General features: G+C 52.9%; 7 protein-coding genes across 7 annotated transcripts; 3 read left to right on the top strand and 4 right to left on the bottom strand.

The window, feature by feature from the left end:
- NCU04502 (hypothetical protein) lies at positions 1-1,265 on the top strand. The gene is made up of 2 exons (XM_951978.3): positions 1-320; positions 409-1,265. Exons 1-2 carry the CDS (start codon positions 211-213, stop codon positions 617-619), a joined length of 321 nt encoding a protein of 106 aa, XP_957071.1. The 5' UTR covers positions 1-210; the 3' UTR covers positions 620-1,265.
- Positions 1,266-2,396: 1,131 nt separating this feature from the next.
- Positions 2,397-4,332, bottom strand: NCU04503 (ribosome biogenesis protein Ssf2). The gene is made up of 2 exons (XM_951821.2): positions 3,751-4,332; positions 2,397-3,694 (listed from the first exon to the last, which is right to left on the bottom strand). Exons 1-2 carry the CDS (start codon positions 4,186-4,188, stop codon positions 2,684-2,686), a joined length of 1,449 nt encoding a protein of 482 aa, XP_956914.1. The 5' UTR covers positions 4,189-4,332; the 3' UTR covers positions 2,397-2,683.
- Positions 4,333-4,503: 171 nt separating this feature from the next.
- NCU04504 (ATP-dependent rRNA helicase rrp-3) lies at positions 4,504-6,557 on the top strand. Its single transcript, XM_951822.2, has 3 exons — positions 4,504-4,833; positions 4,922-5,946; positions 6,009-6,557. Exons 1-3 carry the CDS (start codon positions 4,549-4,551, stop codon positions 6,244-6,246), a joined length of 1,548 nt encoding a protein of 515 aa, XP_956915.1. The 5' UTR covers positions 4,504-4,548; the 3' UTR covers positions 6,247-6,557.
- On the bottom strand, positions 6,306-8,861 carry NCU04505 (cell cycle control protein cwf19). Its single transcript, XM_951823.3, has one exon. It carries the CDS (start codon positions 8,788-8,790, stop codon positions 6,517-6,519), a length of 2,274 nt encoding a protein of 757 aa, XP_956916.1. The 5' UTR covers positions 8,791-8,861; the 3' UTR covers positions 6,306-6,516.
- A 698-nt stretch (positions 8,862-9,559) lies between these two features.
- NCU04506 (hypothetical protein) lies at positions 9,560-12,351 on the bottom strand. Its single transcript, XM_951824.3, has one exon. It carries the CDS (start codon positions 11,237-11,239, stop codon positions 9,971-9,973), a length of 1,269 nt encoding a protein of 422 aa, XP_956917.2. The 5' UTR covers positions 11,240-12,351; the 3' UTR covers positions 9,560-9,970.
- Positions 12,352-12,509: 158 nt separating this feature from the next.
- Positions 12,510-14,201, top strand: NCU04507 (ATP binding protein). Its single transcript, XM_951825.2, has 2 exons — positions 12,510-12,829; positions 12,905-14,201. The coding sequence occupies exons 1-2, from the start codon at positions 12,757-12,759 to the stop codon at positions 14,029-14,031; spliced, it is 1,200 nt and encodes a 399-aa protein (XP_956918.1). The 5' UTR covers positions 12,510-12,756; the 3' UTR covers positions 14,032-14,201.
- Positions 14,178-15,267, bottom strand: NCU04508 (hypothetical protein). The gene is made up of 2 exons (XM_951826.2): positions 14,734-15,267; positions 14,178-14,646 (listed from the first exon to the last, which is right to left on the bottom strand). The coding sequence occupies exons 1-2, from the start codon at positions 14,934-14,936 to the stop codon at positions 14,622-14,624; spliced, it is 228 nt and encodes a 75-aa protein (XP_956919.1). The 5' UTR covers positions 14,937-15,267; the 3' UTR covers positions 14,178-14,621.
- Between the last annotated feature and the right edge of the window lie 162 nt (positions 15,268-15,429).

Raw genomic sequence — 15,429 nt, 5'->3', positions numbered from 1 at the left:
GATATATCACACCTACAAGACCATCTGTCATTTATTTATTCATTCGATATCAAGACGCATCAGTCACTTATTACAACATCAATCACATCATCATCATCATCATCATCCACTATAACAACAGTCAACAAGCCTGCCCGAGCGCTGTCGCCTATTCTTGCACCAAGTGACCAACAACAAGTTCAATCAACAACACCATTCAAAAACGTCAAAATGAACCGCCAACAACCTGCCCGCCTCCTCACCACCTCCGCTCGCGTTTACCCCAGCTCCCTCCCCCACCTCTACCAAGCCTCCCACAAATCCTCCAAGGGTCTCAAATGGTTAGTCTTGTCTTGTCCCACTTCCCCGCAGACCACCCTTTTCCCCTCTCCATCTTGCAATCTAAACTAACACATTTCCCCTCTAAAGGCTTCCACCCCTAGTCGGCATCGCCGCCATTGGCTACGGCATCAGCACCTACCGTGAAGCCCAAATGCAACGGCGCGTGGCGGCCATGGAGCAAGCCGAGTTGGAGAGACAGCGCCGCGCGAACATGCTGGCGGACGCCTATGGTGACCGTGGCAGTCTTGAGGATATGGAGCGGGCTATTAGGGCTTATGAGGCCCAGCAGAGGCAGTGAGCGAGCGAGTTTTGTGATCTCATCGCTGCTCTCTGTCGTGAGCCGCCGACGCATTCATACGACATGACGGCGACGGCGAAACTGATCGACTGAGGCGACAAATGATGTTGAGCCCGACCATCATGCCATGATTTACGACAATTTAGCGTTCTTGTTAGTTGGGGGATGGTGTTTTCGGCGTTTTGGGGCCCAAGTCATCGGACGGGGCTGATTTTCTTTTGTTTTGGTTTTTGGGAGTATCATGGGAACCGGATGGGGGACATGCATCAGCGTCAGAAGCATTGCATACCTGCGTGCGCGCAGTCTGAGCCATGCGATTTTGTTTTGAGTATTTTTCTGGTATATCTTGAAGAACGAATACCCACGGGTGTTGTTTGTGTCGCTGTGGAAGAAAGGTGTGAGAAGTCACACTGGCCGACGCCTGATTCATTTGAGCATCGTCAGGATACAAAAAAAAAAAAAGGGGGGGGGGGGGGGGGGAGAAGAAGGCGAAAGCAGGACGACATGCCCATCACCAGCTTTTGCGCCGCATGTTTTCCCTCATCTTCATCTTCATTCGACGTGTTAGCACTTTAGGCTTCACTATCACCAAATTTACATAGGTGCCCGGTATTTTGAGGGCGTAAAATATCACAACATTTGAATGAACACAAATGCTCAAATCAGTGACCAAAATCGTGATCGTCAACGAAGAACACCATCTCCGGACAAAAATGCGCCTCCAAGCACCATCCAGCCATGAACAAACATAGCCGACGAGCTTACCCAAACGAGCTTCAAGCGTGAACAGATCTCCCCCTCCAAGCAAAAAAGCCACAAGAGCCAAGAAGATGATCCCTCCCCTCACCCCTTATCCGTTTAGCCCAACCTCCCAAGTGCTGTCTCGGTGCCTTAAATCCGAGACCCAGCCGAGCGTATCTACGGCAGACAGGTACGGAAGTACGGAAGGTCCTTTCCGAAGGTGCAGCAACAAAGCGTTACATCCACTCCTGTACCCCCCCTATGAAAATTCATGATGAATGGGATCATTATCAAACCATTGCCCACTCGAGTTCGAACCACCTCACACACGGGCACCGCACGCACACACGCAACCTCACGGACGGCACGAGAGATAGGACCCCACGGCAATGAAAGGCCGAGAGGTTGGACGTTGGTAAGTGGTTTGGGTTGGGAAGTGGAAGTGGAAGTGAAAGTGAAAGTGAATGATGGGTGGGATACACAACAGCGACGGCAACAACAACAACAACAACAACAACAACACAAAAAACAGAGCGAAGAAGAAAACGAGGAGTATATAGACACCTATGCAGACGCTTAGGTTATGTGAAAAGAAAAAAAAAAGAAGCAATTCCCACCGAGCCACTTCAACGACCACACAACACCACGATATTTTACACAACATGGGGTACCGGCAGCAGCTTGTGGTCGTGGACAGTACAGTAGTATTATAATCCATCCCATTCGGTCCTGTTCCCTCCCTCTGTCCTCATGTCGCTGAGGTCGCGTATTACCGTACCCCAAAGCGTGTGAAACCTACCAGTTTGCTGTTGCTGTTGTGTCGTCACCTGCCTTTTTTTTTTTTCTTTTTTTTTTTTTTACCCTTAGGGCCGGGAGGATGGTAGATGCAACCACAGGTGACACCGTTACAGACCGGTGCAAATCTGGTGAATCTTGCCAAGGTTTACTTCCCAGGAGAAAGGTGTTACTGAGACCGTGGGTGTGGCAGAGAGCGGATAAGGGAGGGCACAGTGAGCGGATGATCATACAGTTGATGGGTGTGTTAACACAATGTTGTTTTTGACAGCGGGCTGAGCGAGGTAAGTGATTGTCTCATACTATGAAGCTGCGAGGAACCTAGACCTATAGACCTTCTTCGAACAACCTGGTATATGTCTCTCTCTTTGCTACCAACACCAATACTATTTTCCGATGAAGGGTTATTCCCAAGATACCGGCCCAGTGATCGAGGGCATATGCTAACCGTAAAACATGACGTGAAATATGGACAAAAATTGAAAAGGAAACCGAGTCTGATCCATGTACACTACTTCAGGACGTCCATCATTTTAAAGCAGGCTTCTTCTTTCCTTTCGCCTGTGCCTCCTGGGCAATCTCCTCCTCCTCGTCCTCCCACTCGCCGTCCTGCTCCATCTTGGTATTGGCCTGCTCCTCAGCATCACCAGCCAGTCCCTCGCTGTCAAACCCGTCCTCGGCATCGTACATATCGCTGTCATACGGGTAGTCGTCCATGTCCATCTCGTCCTCGTCGTCGCTGTCGTCCTTGCCCTTTCCGCCGGTCGCCTTCTTGTGCGCAGCCTTCTCGGCCTTCTTCTTCTCCACGTTCGCCTTCTGCTGCTTTTTGCGCGCCTCCTTCTCCCTCCTCTTCTGTTCCCACTTCTTCTCGAGCTCCCGAATCTCCTCCTGGGTCTTGTGCACGTACTCGTGCCACAGCACCTTTCCTGAGCACATACCCTCCTCGACCTTGGTCATGCGTAGCCGCATACGAGGTCCGAGCTCCACAAGCTTGACTGCCCTGCGCTCAACGTTGTCGTCATGACCCTCCTCTTCCTCCTCGGCAGCTTCCACCGCCGCAATGGCAGCCCGAGCCTTGGCGCTCTTCACCTTCTTCGGGCCTTGGTCTAGAATCTCAATCTCGGCATCGGTGTCGTATTCGCTGCCGCTTGTGCCGTCCGTCATGTAGCCTTGGCCATCTTCTCCACCAATCATGAACTCTGAAATGTCGCGGAGCTTGCCGAGGTTCGGGAGGCCGCCTTTCCTGCTCTTGGATTTGATGAGCTTCTCGGCGGCGTTCAACCGCCTGAGGGGCTTGGACATGCCGACGGCCTTTGTTGTGATGGCGTAGTGACGGAAGTTAATGATGAATGAGCCGTCGTTTTCGGGCGACTTCTCACGGTTGAGAAGCAATACTCTGCGAATCGACTTGAGAGGGGTCCTCTGGGGGTTGATGGGAGGGAAGAGGGATTGGAAGGCGGTCGTCGTGATGGACTCGAGGTGCTTGGGGACCTTGGAGTTTGCGTCGGCGTTGGGATCTGTGAAGTTGTTCATGACCAACTAGATTACACTGTTAGCATGCTCCATACGAGAAGAGTAGGTTGACAACAACATACCAATGGGGGAGTGAGGAACTCCTTGCCACCACCCTTGGGATGCCTTTGCGCCCTCCGCACATCTTTTGCGAGAGAGTACTTGTCGACTCTAAAGTTGAATGTAGGGCCCCGGGGAGCAATAGCAAGTCTGAGGTTGGTGTTTCCGGACTCGGATCTGGAGAAGAGCAAAAGATGGGTGACGCCTAGCGGTCCGCACATGGTAACGTAGTCGCGCAGTCTGTTGGCCTTTCTCTCCTTCAACCTGGTCGCGGTACCGGGCTCCATGACTCTCCTGACGTCGGTGGCCAATTGACTGATGCTGGTTCCTACTTCGCCGGCGCCAATGCGGATGACCATGCTCTTGGGGTCCTTGCGGTCGGCATGGCCGTTGAGGGCCGCCGAAGAGACGGGGTTCTTGGCGCCAACGTGGGTTCTCTTCTTGACTCTTTTCCTGGCCATTGTGAATGTATGGGTGGGTCGTCGGTTGGTGGTTGATGTGTGTGGTGAAGAAGGAGGAGGTGGTGGTGATGATTTGATTTAAAGGTCTGGATCTGGCAGACTCGAACACTGAAGCAGAACTGTGCAGGCAAATGTCAATTGGGGGGGGGCGTCCCTGATGGAGAAGCTTGGGACAATGGCCCATTCTGACAAAAATTTCGGTGGGGCCGGGGCTTATCGTGCAGGACCCGCCAACCGATAAGCCTGGAAATTTGGGGAAGATCAATGGAAAGTGACATAAAAGTTCAGTGGGAAGTCCGCCCTTCGTAGCGAACACCGTCGGTCCACTCCCATTATTTACCATAACTATCACCCACCATCATGTCGACAAAACGGAGGAAAACTTCTGACGAGCCCAGTGCCCTCAAAAAGGCGGCTGCTCCTTCTGCACCGGAGCTGAAGAAAGAAAAGAAGGTCAAGGATAAGTCGACCAAGGACAAGTCCAGCACCAAGAAGACAGAGAAGACGGAAAAGAAACAAGATGCGCCAGAGCCAGCAGAGGAGTCAACTCCCGCCACCAACTCGACAGAAGAGGACTCCGTGACTCTCGACGTTGCCCCTGAACAGGAGGAGGTTGAGACTGTTAAGAAGACCTTTAAGGATCTTGTATGTTCACTTGTCAACTATGCTGGTCCATGCCAGTGCTGTACCGAAAAAAAAGTAAAGAAGCGGTGCTAACCTATGTCCTACACAGGGAATCGTCGACGCCCTCTGCGAAGCTTGCGAACGACTCGGATACAAGAACCCGACTCCCATTCAAGAACAGTCGATTCCCCTCGCCCTTCAAAACCGCGATATCATTGGTATTGCCGAGACTGGTTCCGGAAAAACAGCAGCCTTTGCCCTCCCCATCCTACAAGCGCTCCTCGACAAGCCGGCCCCTCTGTTCGCCCTCGTCCTTGCGCCCACAAGAGAACTTGCAGCCCAGATCGCCCAAGCCTTCGAAGCGCTCGGTAGCTTGATCTCGCTAAGATGCGCTCTGATTTTGGGTGGTATGGACATGGTAACACAGGCAATTGCTCTCGGCAAGAAGCCCCACGTTATTGTTGCGACTCCCGGTAGACTACTCGACCACCTGGAGAAGACCAAGGGCTTCAGTCTGCGTTCCATGCAGTACCTGGTCATGGACGAAGCCGACCGTCTGCTCGACATGGATTTCGGCCCAATTCTCGAAAAGATTCTCAAGTTCCTTCCCCGCGAGCGCCGGACGTTCCTCTTCTCCGCCACCATGTCCAGCAAGGTCGAGTCTTTGCAGCGCGCCTCGTTGCGGGACCCCCTCAAGGTCAGCGTATCCTCCAACAAGTACGCGACCGTCTCGACGCTCAAGTCCAACTACGTCTTCATCCCGCACATGCACAAGGACACCTACCTGGTCTACCTCTGCAACGAGTTCGCCGGCCAGACCATCATCATCTTCACCAGAACCGTGCTAGAAACCCAGCGCATTGCGATCCTGCTCCGCACCCTCGGTATGGGTGCCATCCCTCTACACGGTGGCCTCTCGCAGTCTGCTCGTCTCGGTGCCCTGAACAAGTTCCGCGCCGGTTCCCGTGAGATCCTTGTGGCTACCGATGTTGCTGCCCGTGGTCTCGATATTCCTAACGTCGACTGCGTCATCAACCATGATCTTCCTCAGGACTCCAAAACCTATGTCCATCGTGTCGGTCGTACTGCTCGTGCGGGCAAGTCTGGTCATGCTATCAGCATTGTCACACAATAGTAAGTTTCACACCCTGTTCCGCCTTATCTCATCGAGAACGGTGAGCCTAACCATGATGTAGTGATCTCGAAATTTGGCTCCGAATCGAAGCTGCTCTCGGCCACAAGCTTGATGAGTATCCTTTGGAGAAGGACGAGGTTATGGTGTTCAAGCCCCGCGTCGAGGAGGCGCAACGCCATGCCAGGAACGAGATGAAGTCGTTGATGGAGAATCAGGGCAAGCACGGTGGCTTGCTGAAGAGGAAGCGCGGAAACGGCCAGGGTGGCGGCCGTGATCATATGGATGCTGAGGAGGGTTAAGAATCTATGACATGAACGTAGCGCGGCGACATTTCTGGTTAAAAGCGAACAAAAACACGATAAAATGTTGAAACCAATACCCGATGTTCGGCTGAGCGCAATATGCTGTGTTGGAAGTACATGTTGCGATATGAAGATACCCGGTGACTGCAGGAAGCTTGGTCCAAAACGCTATGTATATTTAGTCATAATATGGAAGGTTGACTTGATATCGCTATCCTAAACTCTAATTAGGACGGACGATAACAATCGTAACCACCGAAATGCATATCAAGCCCCCTCAGTAAGCACTCTCGTCCAGTCAAACTTCCTCCATCTCTTCTTGAACCCATCGACCCTCTCATCACTCCTCGACCACCTCCCCTGCCTCTTGATAACATCCGGCTCAGAATCCAACATTCCGCCAATGATTTCCCTCGCAAACAAATCGCCCCTCGGCCACCGCTCCGAGTTCTCCACCACATGGCCCAACCCCCCATCCAGATTAAACCACACATGAAAATACGGCATCTCCTTGGCAATACTCCTCCTAAACGCCAGTTTTCCCATGCCGCCCTCGCGCGCCGCCTTGCCCGTATCGATCACCTTCTTATGCTGCGCCCACTCGTCGTCGGCCGAGAGCATCGCTTCCCGGAAGAAGGCGGGCGCGGTGTCGCCCAGGTCCCAGGGGATGGGGACGGCCATCATGGCGGCGTGTAGTCTCCTCCCGGGAGCGGCGGCGTTCTCGTAAAAGAGCACCTCGCGCCCCTGTTCGTGGTAGAGGCGCGTGAGCGACTTTTGGAAATTGCGGATTTCTTCCCACTCGTCGTCGTCGCACTCGAGCAGGTTGGTGCGGTGGCTGATGGGGACGATCAAGGCGCCGCCTTCGGCACCCGTTAGTTCGGGGGAAGTCGGGAGGGTTAGGTAGACGCGAGTGGCGAGGGAGATGATGGGTGCGACCGGCAGGTTCTTGGGAGGGACCTGCTCTTCGTGGTGGCACAGCGGACAGGTGTCGAGGATGCGGTTGAGTTTCCTGTACTCGGCCACGGCTACGTTCTTGAGCGAGGCCTCGTTCTTGTGCACGCGCTTGGCCAGCTTGGCCGCGTTTTCGTCCAGGTACTCGAGGTCGTCGTCGAATTTGGCGTCTTTGGCGATGCGCTCGGCTAGACGAAGACCTTCGCCGCCGGCTTGGCCGCGCGTGCGCCGTTCTTCGCGTACCATGTCGTCGATGCTCATGTCTTCGTTTTCGACGACAGTGCCCCGCTCGCGGCCCCGCTTGGTGTTGGTCACGGCTACGACTTCGCCGCGCGGACCAGCTAACATGCGGTTGTGCGAGGCGTCGAGGACGACGGCGGCGCCGGACACGCTACCTGCTTGGAAGGCATTGCCGGCTTGGAATGCGGCCATGGCGGCGTTGTACTCCTCCTCGAGCTTGGCGGCCTCTGGGGCCTTGCGAAGCTTGGCCTTCATAAGGGCGGCGCGCATGCGGTTGAGGGTCGATTGGTCGATGGGAGGCGCTTTTTGTAGTTGATCCTCGATGATGACACCTTGTGCGGGCGGTGATGATTCTTCGCGGTCTGGCGATTCGGGTCGCTGGGAACGCATCTTTGCCACACGTTCTTCGTATAACTCGCCTGTTGGCTTCTCTTTGCCAGCGTAGCCCTCACCGTACAGCTTCCTCCTGTCCACCTCGATCTTCTCTTCTCTGGCCTCGTCGAATTCTTCCAGGCTTCCAAAACGCTCAAGAGCAACCTCCTCGACTGTCTTGCCCGTCTGCTCCGCCGTCGTGTAAACTGCCTTTAGCTTGGTCATTCGCCATTGCGACCCTTCGTCACCAAATGTGTAGTTGACTTCTCGCTTCCGTGGAGGTTCCTGCCCTCTCTCAACACCTCGCTCAACCGGCATGGACCAGTTTTCCATCTCGGCTAATCCCCTATTAACCTCCCTCGCGTGTAGTACCCGTTTCGGCTCTTCCTTTTTGGGCGATGGGCTCCTCTTCCTGCCTCGTTGAACGTAATCGACATCTATCGCAGATGGTGCTGTCATCCAAGAGTCGCGAACAAGCGCTGGTTTGTCCACGTCCATTGGGGCCTTCTCCTCGTCCGGCAAGGGGAGGTCCTCTTTGGCGTCTGTCGGTTTGAGGTCTTTCGTGTCCTTAGTGCTACGCCTGCGGTCACTTCTATGCTCCCTGTCCCTTTCACTGTACCTATCACCCGACCGATCCCTGTGTCTGTGCCGGTGCCGCGATTCCTCTTCGTGGTGGTCGTCGTGACGCGAATGGCGCGATCGCTTGTGTCGGTGTCCATCCTTGTCATCTTCCTCGTCGTGGTCGTCTCGAGATCGATGTGATCGGTGGCGGTCACTGTCCCTATCTCTGTGTCTGTCTTTGTCTCTCTCTGTATCCTTGTCCCTATTCCCAGCTCGGTCGCGGTCGCGGTCTGATGATCTGTCGCGGCGATGATGATGATGATGTTTGTGCTTGCGCCGTTGTTCCTTTTCCTTTGCGCGCTCGCGCTCCTCCCTTTCCGCAGCGAGCTGCTTCTCAAAGTCTTCCAAGCTGTCCATGTTGGCAGATTCCGATTGTGGGCAATCGGTTGTTGTTCAGTCGAGGCTACTGCATGACAAGTTTGATCGGTTGATGGTTTATGGAGGATGCTGCAGTGGAGTGACGTATTTTAGCGGGATACTCAAAAGCGCCAATTGCTGCTTACACTAACCGCAAGAGGTAATATTCCATTCCATATCTTTATCAGCAACCTCACTTCGATCTGATCCCACGATAACCATCTACCCAACAAGCATTGAACCTTTTATTGAGGTAAAGATGCATGAGATTATCCACATGGCCACGGTAGTGGTCCTCTTACTATACGTCAACGTTATCAACATCCTGTTGCATAGCTTGGTCATTTCACTTTTAGACTTCTACCGTTTACCACCGGTACTAGATGTGTAATGTCTTGAGCCACCCTCACCACTGACTGTACGACACAGCAGCAAAACGGTAGCCGCTGGCACACTTTATGTGATATCAACGGGAAGATATTCAAACGAAGCCTAAGCTTAGCTGCACGGAAAGCCGTTTGCAGTTTTCAGAGTGTTGATGACTGATAACCCTCCGATGGATAGGAAGAATCGAAAGTCCAGTCTTTGTGCTGCCAACTATGATAATGCTCCCAGATCATCTTTATACACCCGTCTTCCGAGTTGATATAGGCTCAAGAATCATCTCGATTTCGATTCTTAACAACCATCGGTACAATGATTGCGTTCGGGAGAGAAGAGGAAGAGTAACTTTAGCAAGAGAATGTTTGGCAGTCAAGTATGCAGTTGCATTTGATATTCCACCATAGCACATCACGCACATACTGTGATGAATGGGTGTGACACTAATTTAAGTCTTGCTGCCTGGAAGTGCTGCAGAGGATATTTGGTTAGGCCTACGGGACAATGCTCTCTCAACTTGGCGCCTGCAAAGTGAAGAATTACATTGATCTTATCGAACCTTCAAGTGCCTTGACAATGAACCAGCACGCTAACTCCTCTTTTTCCCGTCCAAGTCTTCATCATCACATAAAGTCAAAAGTCTGTACACATATTATAGCAAAGAAAAAAGCGAATGGGTATTTGAAGAACCAAGTAAAAAAAACAAGATATAGCCACCTGCCTGTCTATCATCCAATGTCAAGCCACATTGGAAAAAAAAAATGAAAAAAAAAAACCTGTTAAATTCGTTCCTGTTCCATCACCTTGTGTATGTGTTCTTATACAGCTGCTGAGCCTGTGGACTGTGTCCATACTGGTTGCCGGGAACTTTCAACGGGTCCACGGGACCGTAATCCGCTGGATTATACGGAGCGTAGTGAGACGGATGCGGGATACGCGGGTCTAATTTCTTCAAAGCCTCCTCCCTGTGCTCCTCGGACGTTTCCTGGTGAGTCTGTAGTCCAAAATTCTTGTCCAAAGCGGGAGACGGGAACCCGCTGCGTAATGATGGGTTCGGGCTTGCTTGTGGCCGGTCGGACGAGTATGACTGACTGGAATTTCGGTTGGAGGATGACAGAGATTGAGGCTGAAGGTTTGATGGGGCGTGGTAGAAGTCGCCTGGCATCTCAATCGGACCATTTGAGACCGGTTCAGGGTTGGTGACAGACAGCTCCTGTGGTCCATTCGGGGTTCCATAGCCGAAAGCAGCTGGTGCCTTTCCGTAGCTGTTAGGACGGTGGTAGGATCCAGGAGTACTTGACCGGTGTTGACTGGGAGTAGCAGATAGCGGTCGCGGGATCTGGTAGGGAATACCGGGAGACTGAGGTGGTGTACCAGAGGCCGATGAGCTGGCAAATGTGGGCGAAAACTGAGGGCCCGGAGAAGCCACCGCCGGTCGTCGGACTGTATTCCTCTTGTCGGCCGGGTTGAACGTCTTCAGCTTTCCGTCCTCGATCATAGCCTGAAGCACGCCAGCATCCAGTAACTCAGCCTTCTTGATGATGCGTCTCACCATTTCCCCACCCGCCTTCTTCATTTGCGACTTGACAAAGCTCATGACAGTGCGACTGCACTTGATCTCAATATCCTCACGGAGATATAACCCATCCGACGGTGCCCCAAGAGCTGATAACCCCATCTCAAGTGGCTCTGGAGGCTCAAAGTTTGGTTGATTACCGGCGATGCGATAGGTGTTGCGAAGGTCAACGTTCATGGGGGCGTATATGTGAGTCTGAAGACCCCACGGCATGTCGTGAAAGCAGCCATTGAACTTGATGGTTGTAGCCCCCATCCTCCCAATTCCAGGCAGAATCGTGACTCGTTCGGTGATCTCATACCATGTCGCATAATACTCGTCTGTTTCTGCATCCTGGGGGGCCGCGATGGGCTTGTGGTCGAGGACAAGAGGGTTAAGAGTAATGACTTCAGAATGAGAATGAAGGATGTCGATGGCCAACTGTCGTGGAATGAAGCCCGGGATGGGCGTGATAACGGTGAAGGCTTCCTTCTTGCGCAACATGGTGGACATTGGATGCTGTGGGTAGATATGTAACACCGATAAATGAAAGTTTATTCACCTCTATAGAGGTGTGGGCAGGGTATAGTAGCCGATCTCCGAAGCCTGGATTTGATGAGTCGCTGGAATTTGGCCCAAGTCGGATGATGAATCTGGCCCTGGTGTGGGACGAGAGACGAAACAAGAGAGGAAGTGGGAGGGAGAGAATTCAAACGGATCTTGGGGGTCAGCTTGGAGTATAATGGATAGAACGTGGTAGAGGTAGGTTGGTAGGGCTGAGTATCATGAGGGGCAGCCTGTGGATGGCCGCTTGGTTCCCGGCCACGCTGCCTCCTGGTAGTGCCGAACAGACGGATCTTGCCATTACGTTTGTGGCTTATTGGACCAACCCAGCTCCCATCACCCACCATTTTGAAGAGAATTTTGACGCAATAAGAGGCCACCGGCTGCGCCCACTCCCCAGCGCGGGACCACCGACCATACGCTTAGCATGGGTTTAGCGGTCATTGGCATTGGTGAATCGCCCCCGCCAGCATCCTGCCTATAGTTCCTGACCTTTTCCGAAGATGACGTGAGACGCCTTTTCTCCCATCGCTTATCCCGGTCTCGTTCAGCAGTATCAAATTGCCACTCGACGACTCCCCGAATTGTCCAAAAAGCATCCGTATCCGGCTTCATTGCTAGGCGTGAAAGGATTAGTTGAAACTGGACAAGTGGACAGACTTCATTGAACAATAGCCTGTGAGGTCGATGAAGCCTTCGGGGCTTGTCTGCCCGCGGCAAGTGCTATGCCATCCAGCCGTTGAGATCCTAAAATATCCAGGCACCCATAATACCGGGGTATAACTTGAAGAGCGGGACCGCCAAGTTACTAGGTCGAGTGTCGACTAGCTACTGCGGCGGTTGAGGGCTGTGGTATTCGCGGATTAACAGCGGCTCGGCTGAAAACAAGAAGCTGTCAAGCAGGCCATATGGGCTTTTGATATAGGCATGATAACAGGGTATAGGTCGCCAACTGATTTAGTTCCAAATTGGTAAAAAGATGATGGATGAGATGCGAGCCGGCCAGATATGGATTGGATGTCGAGGAACATGAAGGCGTAGGTAGTTGGAAGATGAATGGGTGAGAGGATGAAAAGAGACCAATGTCGAGGTTTCAGTCATTTCACTTTGGGGAAAACAAAATGCCAAGCCTTACCTACCCTTCACCCCACCCATGCCTTGATGGATGGAACCTTTCCGCCCGCTACGCCAGGCGATCAATGGACTTTGGTTTTTTTTTGTTTTTTTTTTTCTCTTGCGGTGTTGCCCCTCTGTGGCCCTCGGACATTCACTCCGTCGCAACCACCTATGACCATCCCTACAGCAGTGACCCCGCCGCTTACGACATCCGTGAAACTTTCTTCCCGAGACTCATTACAACACCATCTCTGCGCAAACTGAAATCTGCAACAACTTTGATTTTATCCGACAGATAACACAGAGATCACCAAACGATCTTCCACGCACCCGTGCACAGCTGTCGCACCATGGCTTCGACTTCGGCATCGTCTGCCGCCAAGGCTGACCAGCCTGTTGCCATCGTCTGCGTTGGCATGGCAGGTAGGTCTACGCATGCTCATGTTCTGTGCTTTTCCCAACCGCAAGCGGAATCATCCAGCTGACCATGTTCCCCAGGATCCGGCAAGACAACCTTTATGCAACAGATCAATGCCCATCTCCACGGAAAGAAGGAGCCTCCTTATGTCATCAACCTCGACCCAGCAGTCACCCACTCGCCCTTCGAGAGCAACATTGACATCCGCGACTCGGTCAACTACAAGGAGGTGATGAAGCAGTACAACCTCGGCCCCAACGGCGGCATTCTCACATCGCTGAACCTCTTTGCCACCAAAGTCGACCAGGTTCTCGGCCTGCTCGAGAAGCGCACGGCGCCCAAGCCCGACGACCCGACGCACACGCCCATCAAGCACATTCTCGTCGACACGCCGGGCCAGATCGAGGTGTTCGTCTGGTCCGCGTCGGGCCAGATTCTCCTTGAGTCGCTCGCCTCATCCTTCCCCACCGTCATCGCCTACATCATCGACACCCCCCGGACGAGCTCGACGTCGACCTTCATGAGCAACATGCTGTACGCCTGCAGTATCCTTTACAAGACCAAGCTGCCCATGATTCTGGTCTTCAACAAGTCGGACGTTAAGGACCCGGCTTTTGCAAAGGAGTGGATGACCGACTATGATGCGTTCCAGGCTGCGCTGCAGGAGGACGAGACCAACAACGCGTTTGGCGGAGCGGAGGGCAGCGGCGATGGCATGGGCTCGGGCAGCGGATACATGGGCTCGCTGTTGAACAGCATGAGTCTGATGTTGGAGGAGTTTTACGCACATCTGAACGTGGTGGGCGTCAGTTCGCTGTACGGGACGGGCATTGACGAGTTCTTTGCCGCGGTTCAGGAGAAGGCAGAGGAGTTCAAGCGCGATTACCAGCCTGAGCTCGAGAGGAGGCGCGAAGAAAGGGAGGAGAACAAGAAGAAGGCGCGGGAGAGGGAACTCAACAAAATGATGAAGGGAATGTCGATGGGCGACGCGGCGGGCGACGTCACAGTGGGTGACGTCAATGATAAAGAGGCCCCCGAGCCGTTGAGCACGGACGAGGAGAGCAGCGACGAGGAATATGGTGACGATCCCAACGACGAGTATGACCGCGAGGGATTGCAGGCGAGGTACGCCGCTGCCATGCAGGGCGAGGATGATTCGGTTTTGGCCGACGCAAGTTTTGCAAAGTACCTCCACAGCCAGAGGTGATGAGATTGGCCATTGGTAAGGAAAGGATTTATGGAGCAGTGTTGGCAAGACAAGTGATCGAGAGGGAAGGAGATTTAGCATACAACCGGCGTTTTCAGAGTGATACCATACCAATATTCTATATGGCAAAAAACATGATCAATAATGAGAAGCATCACAGAACGGATCCATCTGATGGTGATAGGTGATGATGACGATGATGAAAAGCAATGCTTTCTTTGTATAAATTCCCACAAGTCTACCGATATTTCCCAGAACGCCGCCATCATGATATTGTGATGAATATGATATCTCCCTTCTTCTGATCACAACAAGCCGTAGGTTCAAGGCTGGGCCATGCTAAGCCACCGCTAATGGTGCAAAATCACACCAAGATATCGACGGTTCGAGTCTCCTACGGTCCCAGCTCCCCTCGACAAATGTTCCCGTTGCCTCCAAGGCTGACTCGGCTCCCGTCCTTGGGCATCAGGACATCCCGGCCGGTCCAAATACGATGAAAACTTCAGCCCGATACGGCATCGAGGAAGAGCGACCCCTTTCTACACCTCCTTTGTTGGCCCCAAGTCGAACAAAGTCGAATAAGAAACCATTTACCGAGCCTCGAACTGAACCATTCTATTACCCCCAGACCGTCGTTAGCATAAGATTTTTCTCTCCCACCTTCTCAGAATCTTCCACCGGGTAAGCCCAAAGAAAACGTACCTCTTGGTGCGCTCCTTATACAAAACACGCGCACCGCACTTCTGGCAACGGATAGGAGCGCCCTTCTCGAGCGGCACGCGGACCGCGCAGTCGCCGCAAGTGTACCACATGACGCTGCTGCCACCGCTGTTGCCGTCGTTGTTAGAGGCACCGGTGGTGAAGCCCTGGGAGTTGGGGACCTGGTATTGCTCGCGGGAAGACATCTTGGTTGTTTGTGTTGTGTTGAGGGTGGTGTGGTATTTGTGGTTTGGGTTTGTTTGTCGTCGGGTTTGCTCGGATAAATTGGATGACGGTTATGCAACGTGTAAGATTGTCTTTGTGTTGAGGCGACGACAAATCGATGTTATGCGATTTATAGCGATATGCGACGATGATGTCGTTCGGTTGATGATGATGATGATGTTGAATATTTACCGGTGGAGTGGTTTGCGACGGACGAGAGGGACGGAGCGCTACCTATACAGGCGACTGAGTTTCAACTGGACGCGAACAACGAAAGGTAAAAAAAGGCGGGACGCTGAGGCAGAAAGTTCCAGACTTTGACAAAGGGTGACAGAAGCAGGCGGCGTTCGGACTTTGCGAATGCAAGTTACCCCTGTCATATCATGATAAATTCTCCACTCTTCTGTGGGTAGCTGTCAGCGCGGCAGGCAATTCCCCCACGTTTTCGGCGGAGTTTGGAGGCCGAGGTTGTTC

Source organism: Neurospora crassa, linkage group IV (assembly GCF_000182925.2).
Source record: "Neurospora crassa OR74A linkage group IV, whole genome shotgun sequence".
In the NCBI taxonomy this organism is placed as follows: Eukaryota; Fungi; Ascomycota; class Sordariomycetes; order Sordariales; family Sordariaceae; genus Neurospora; species Neurospora crassa.
The sequence above is the reverse complement of the archived record's forward strand: the minus strand, read 5'-3'. Positions and strand labels throughout refer to the sequence as shown.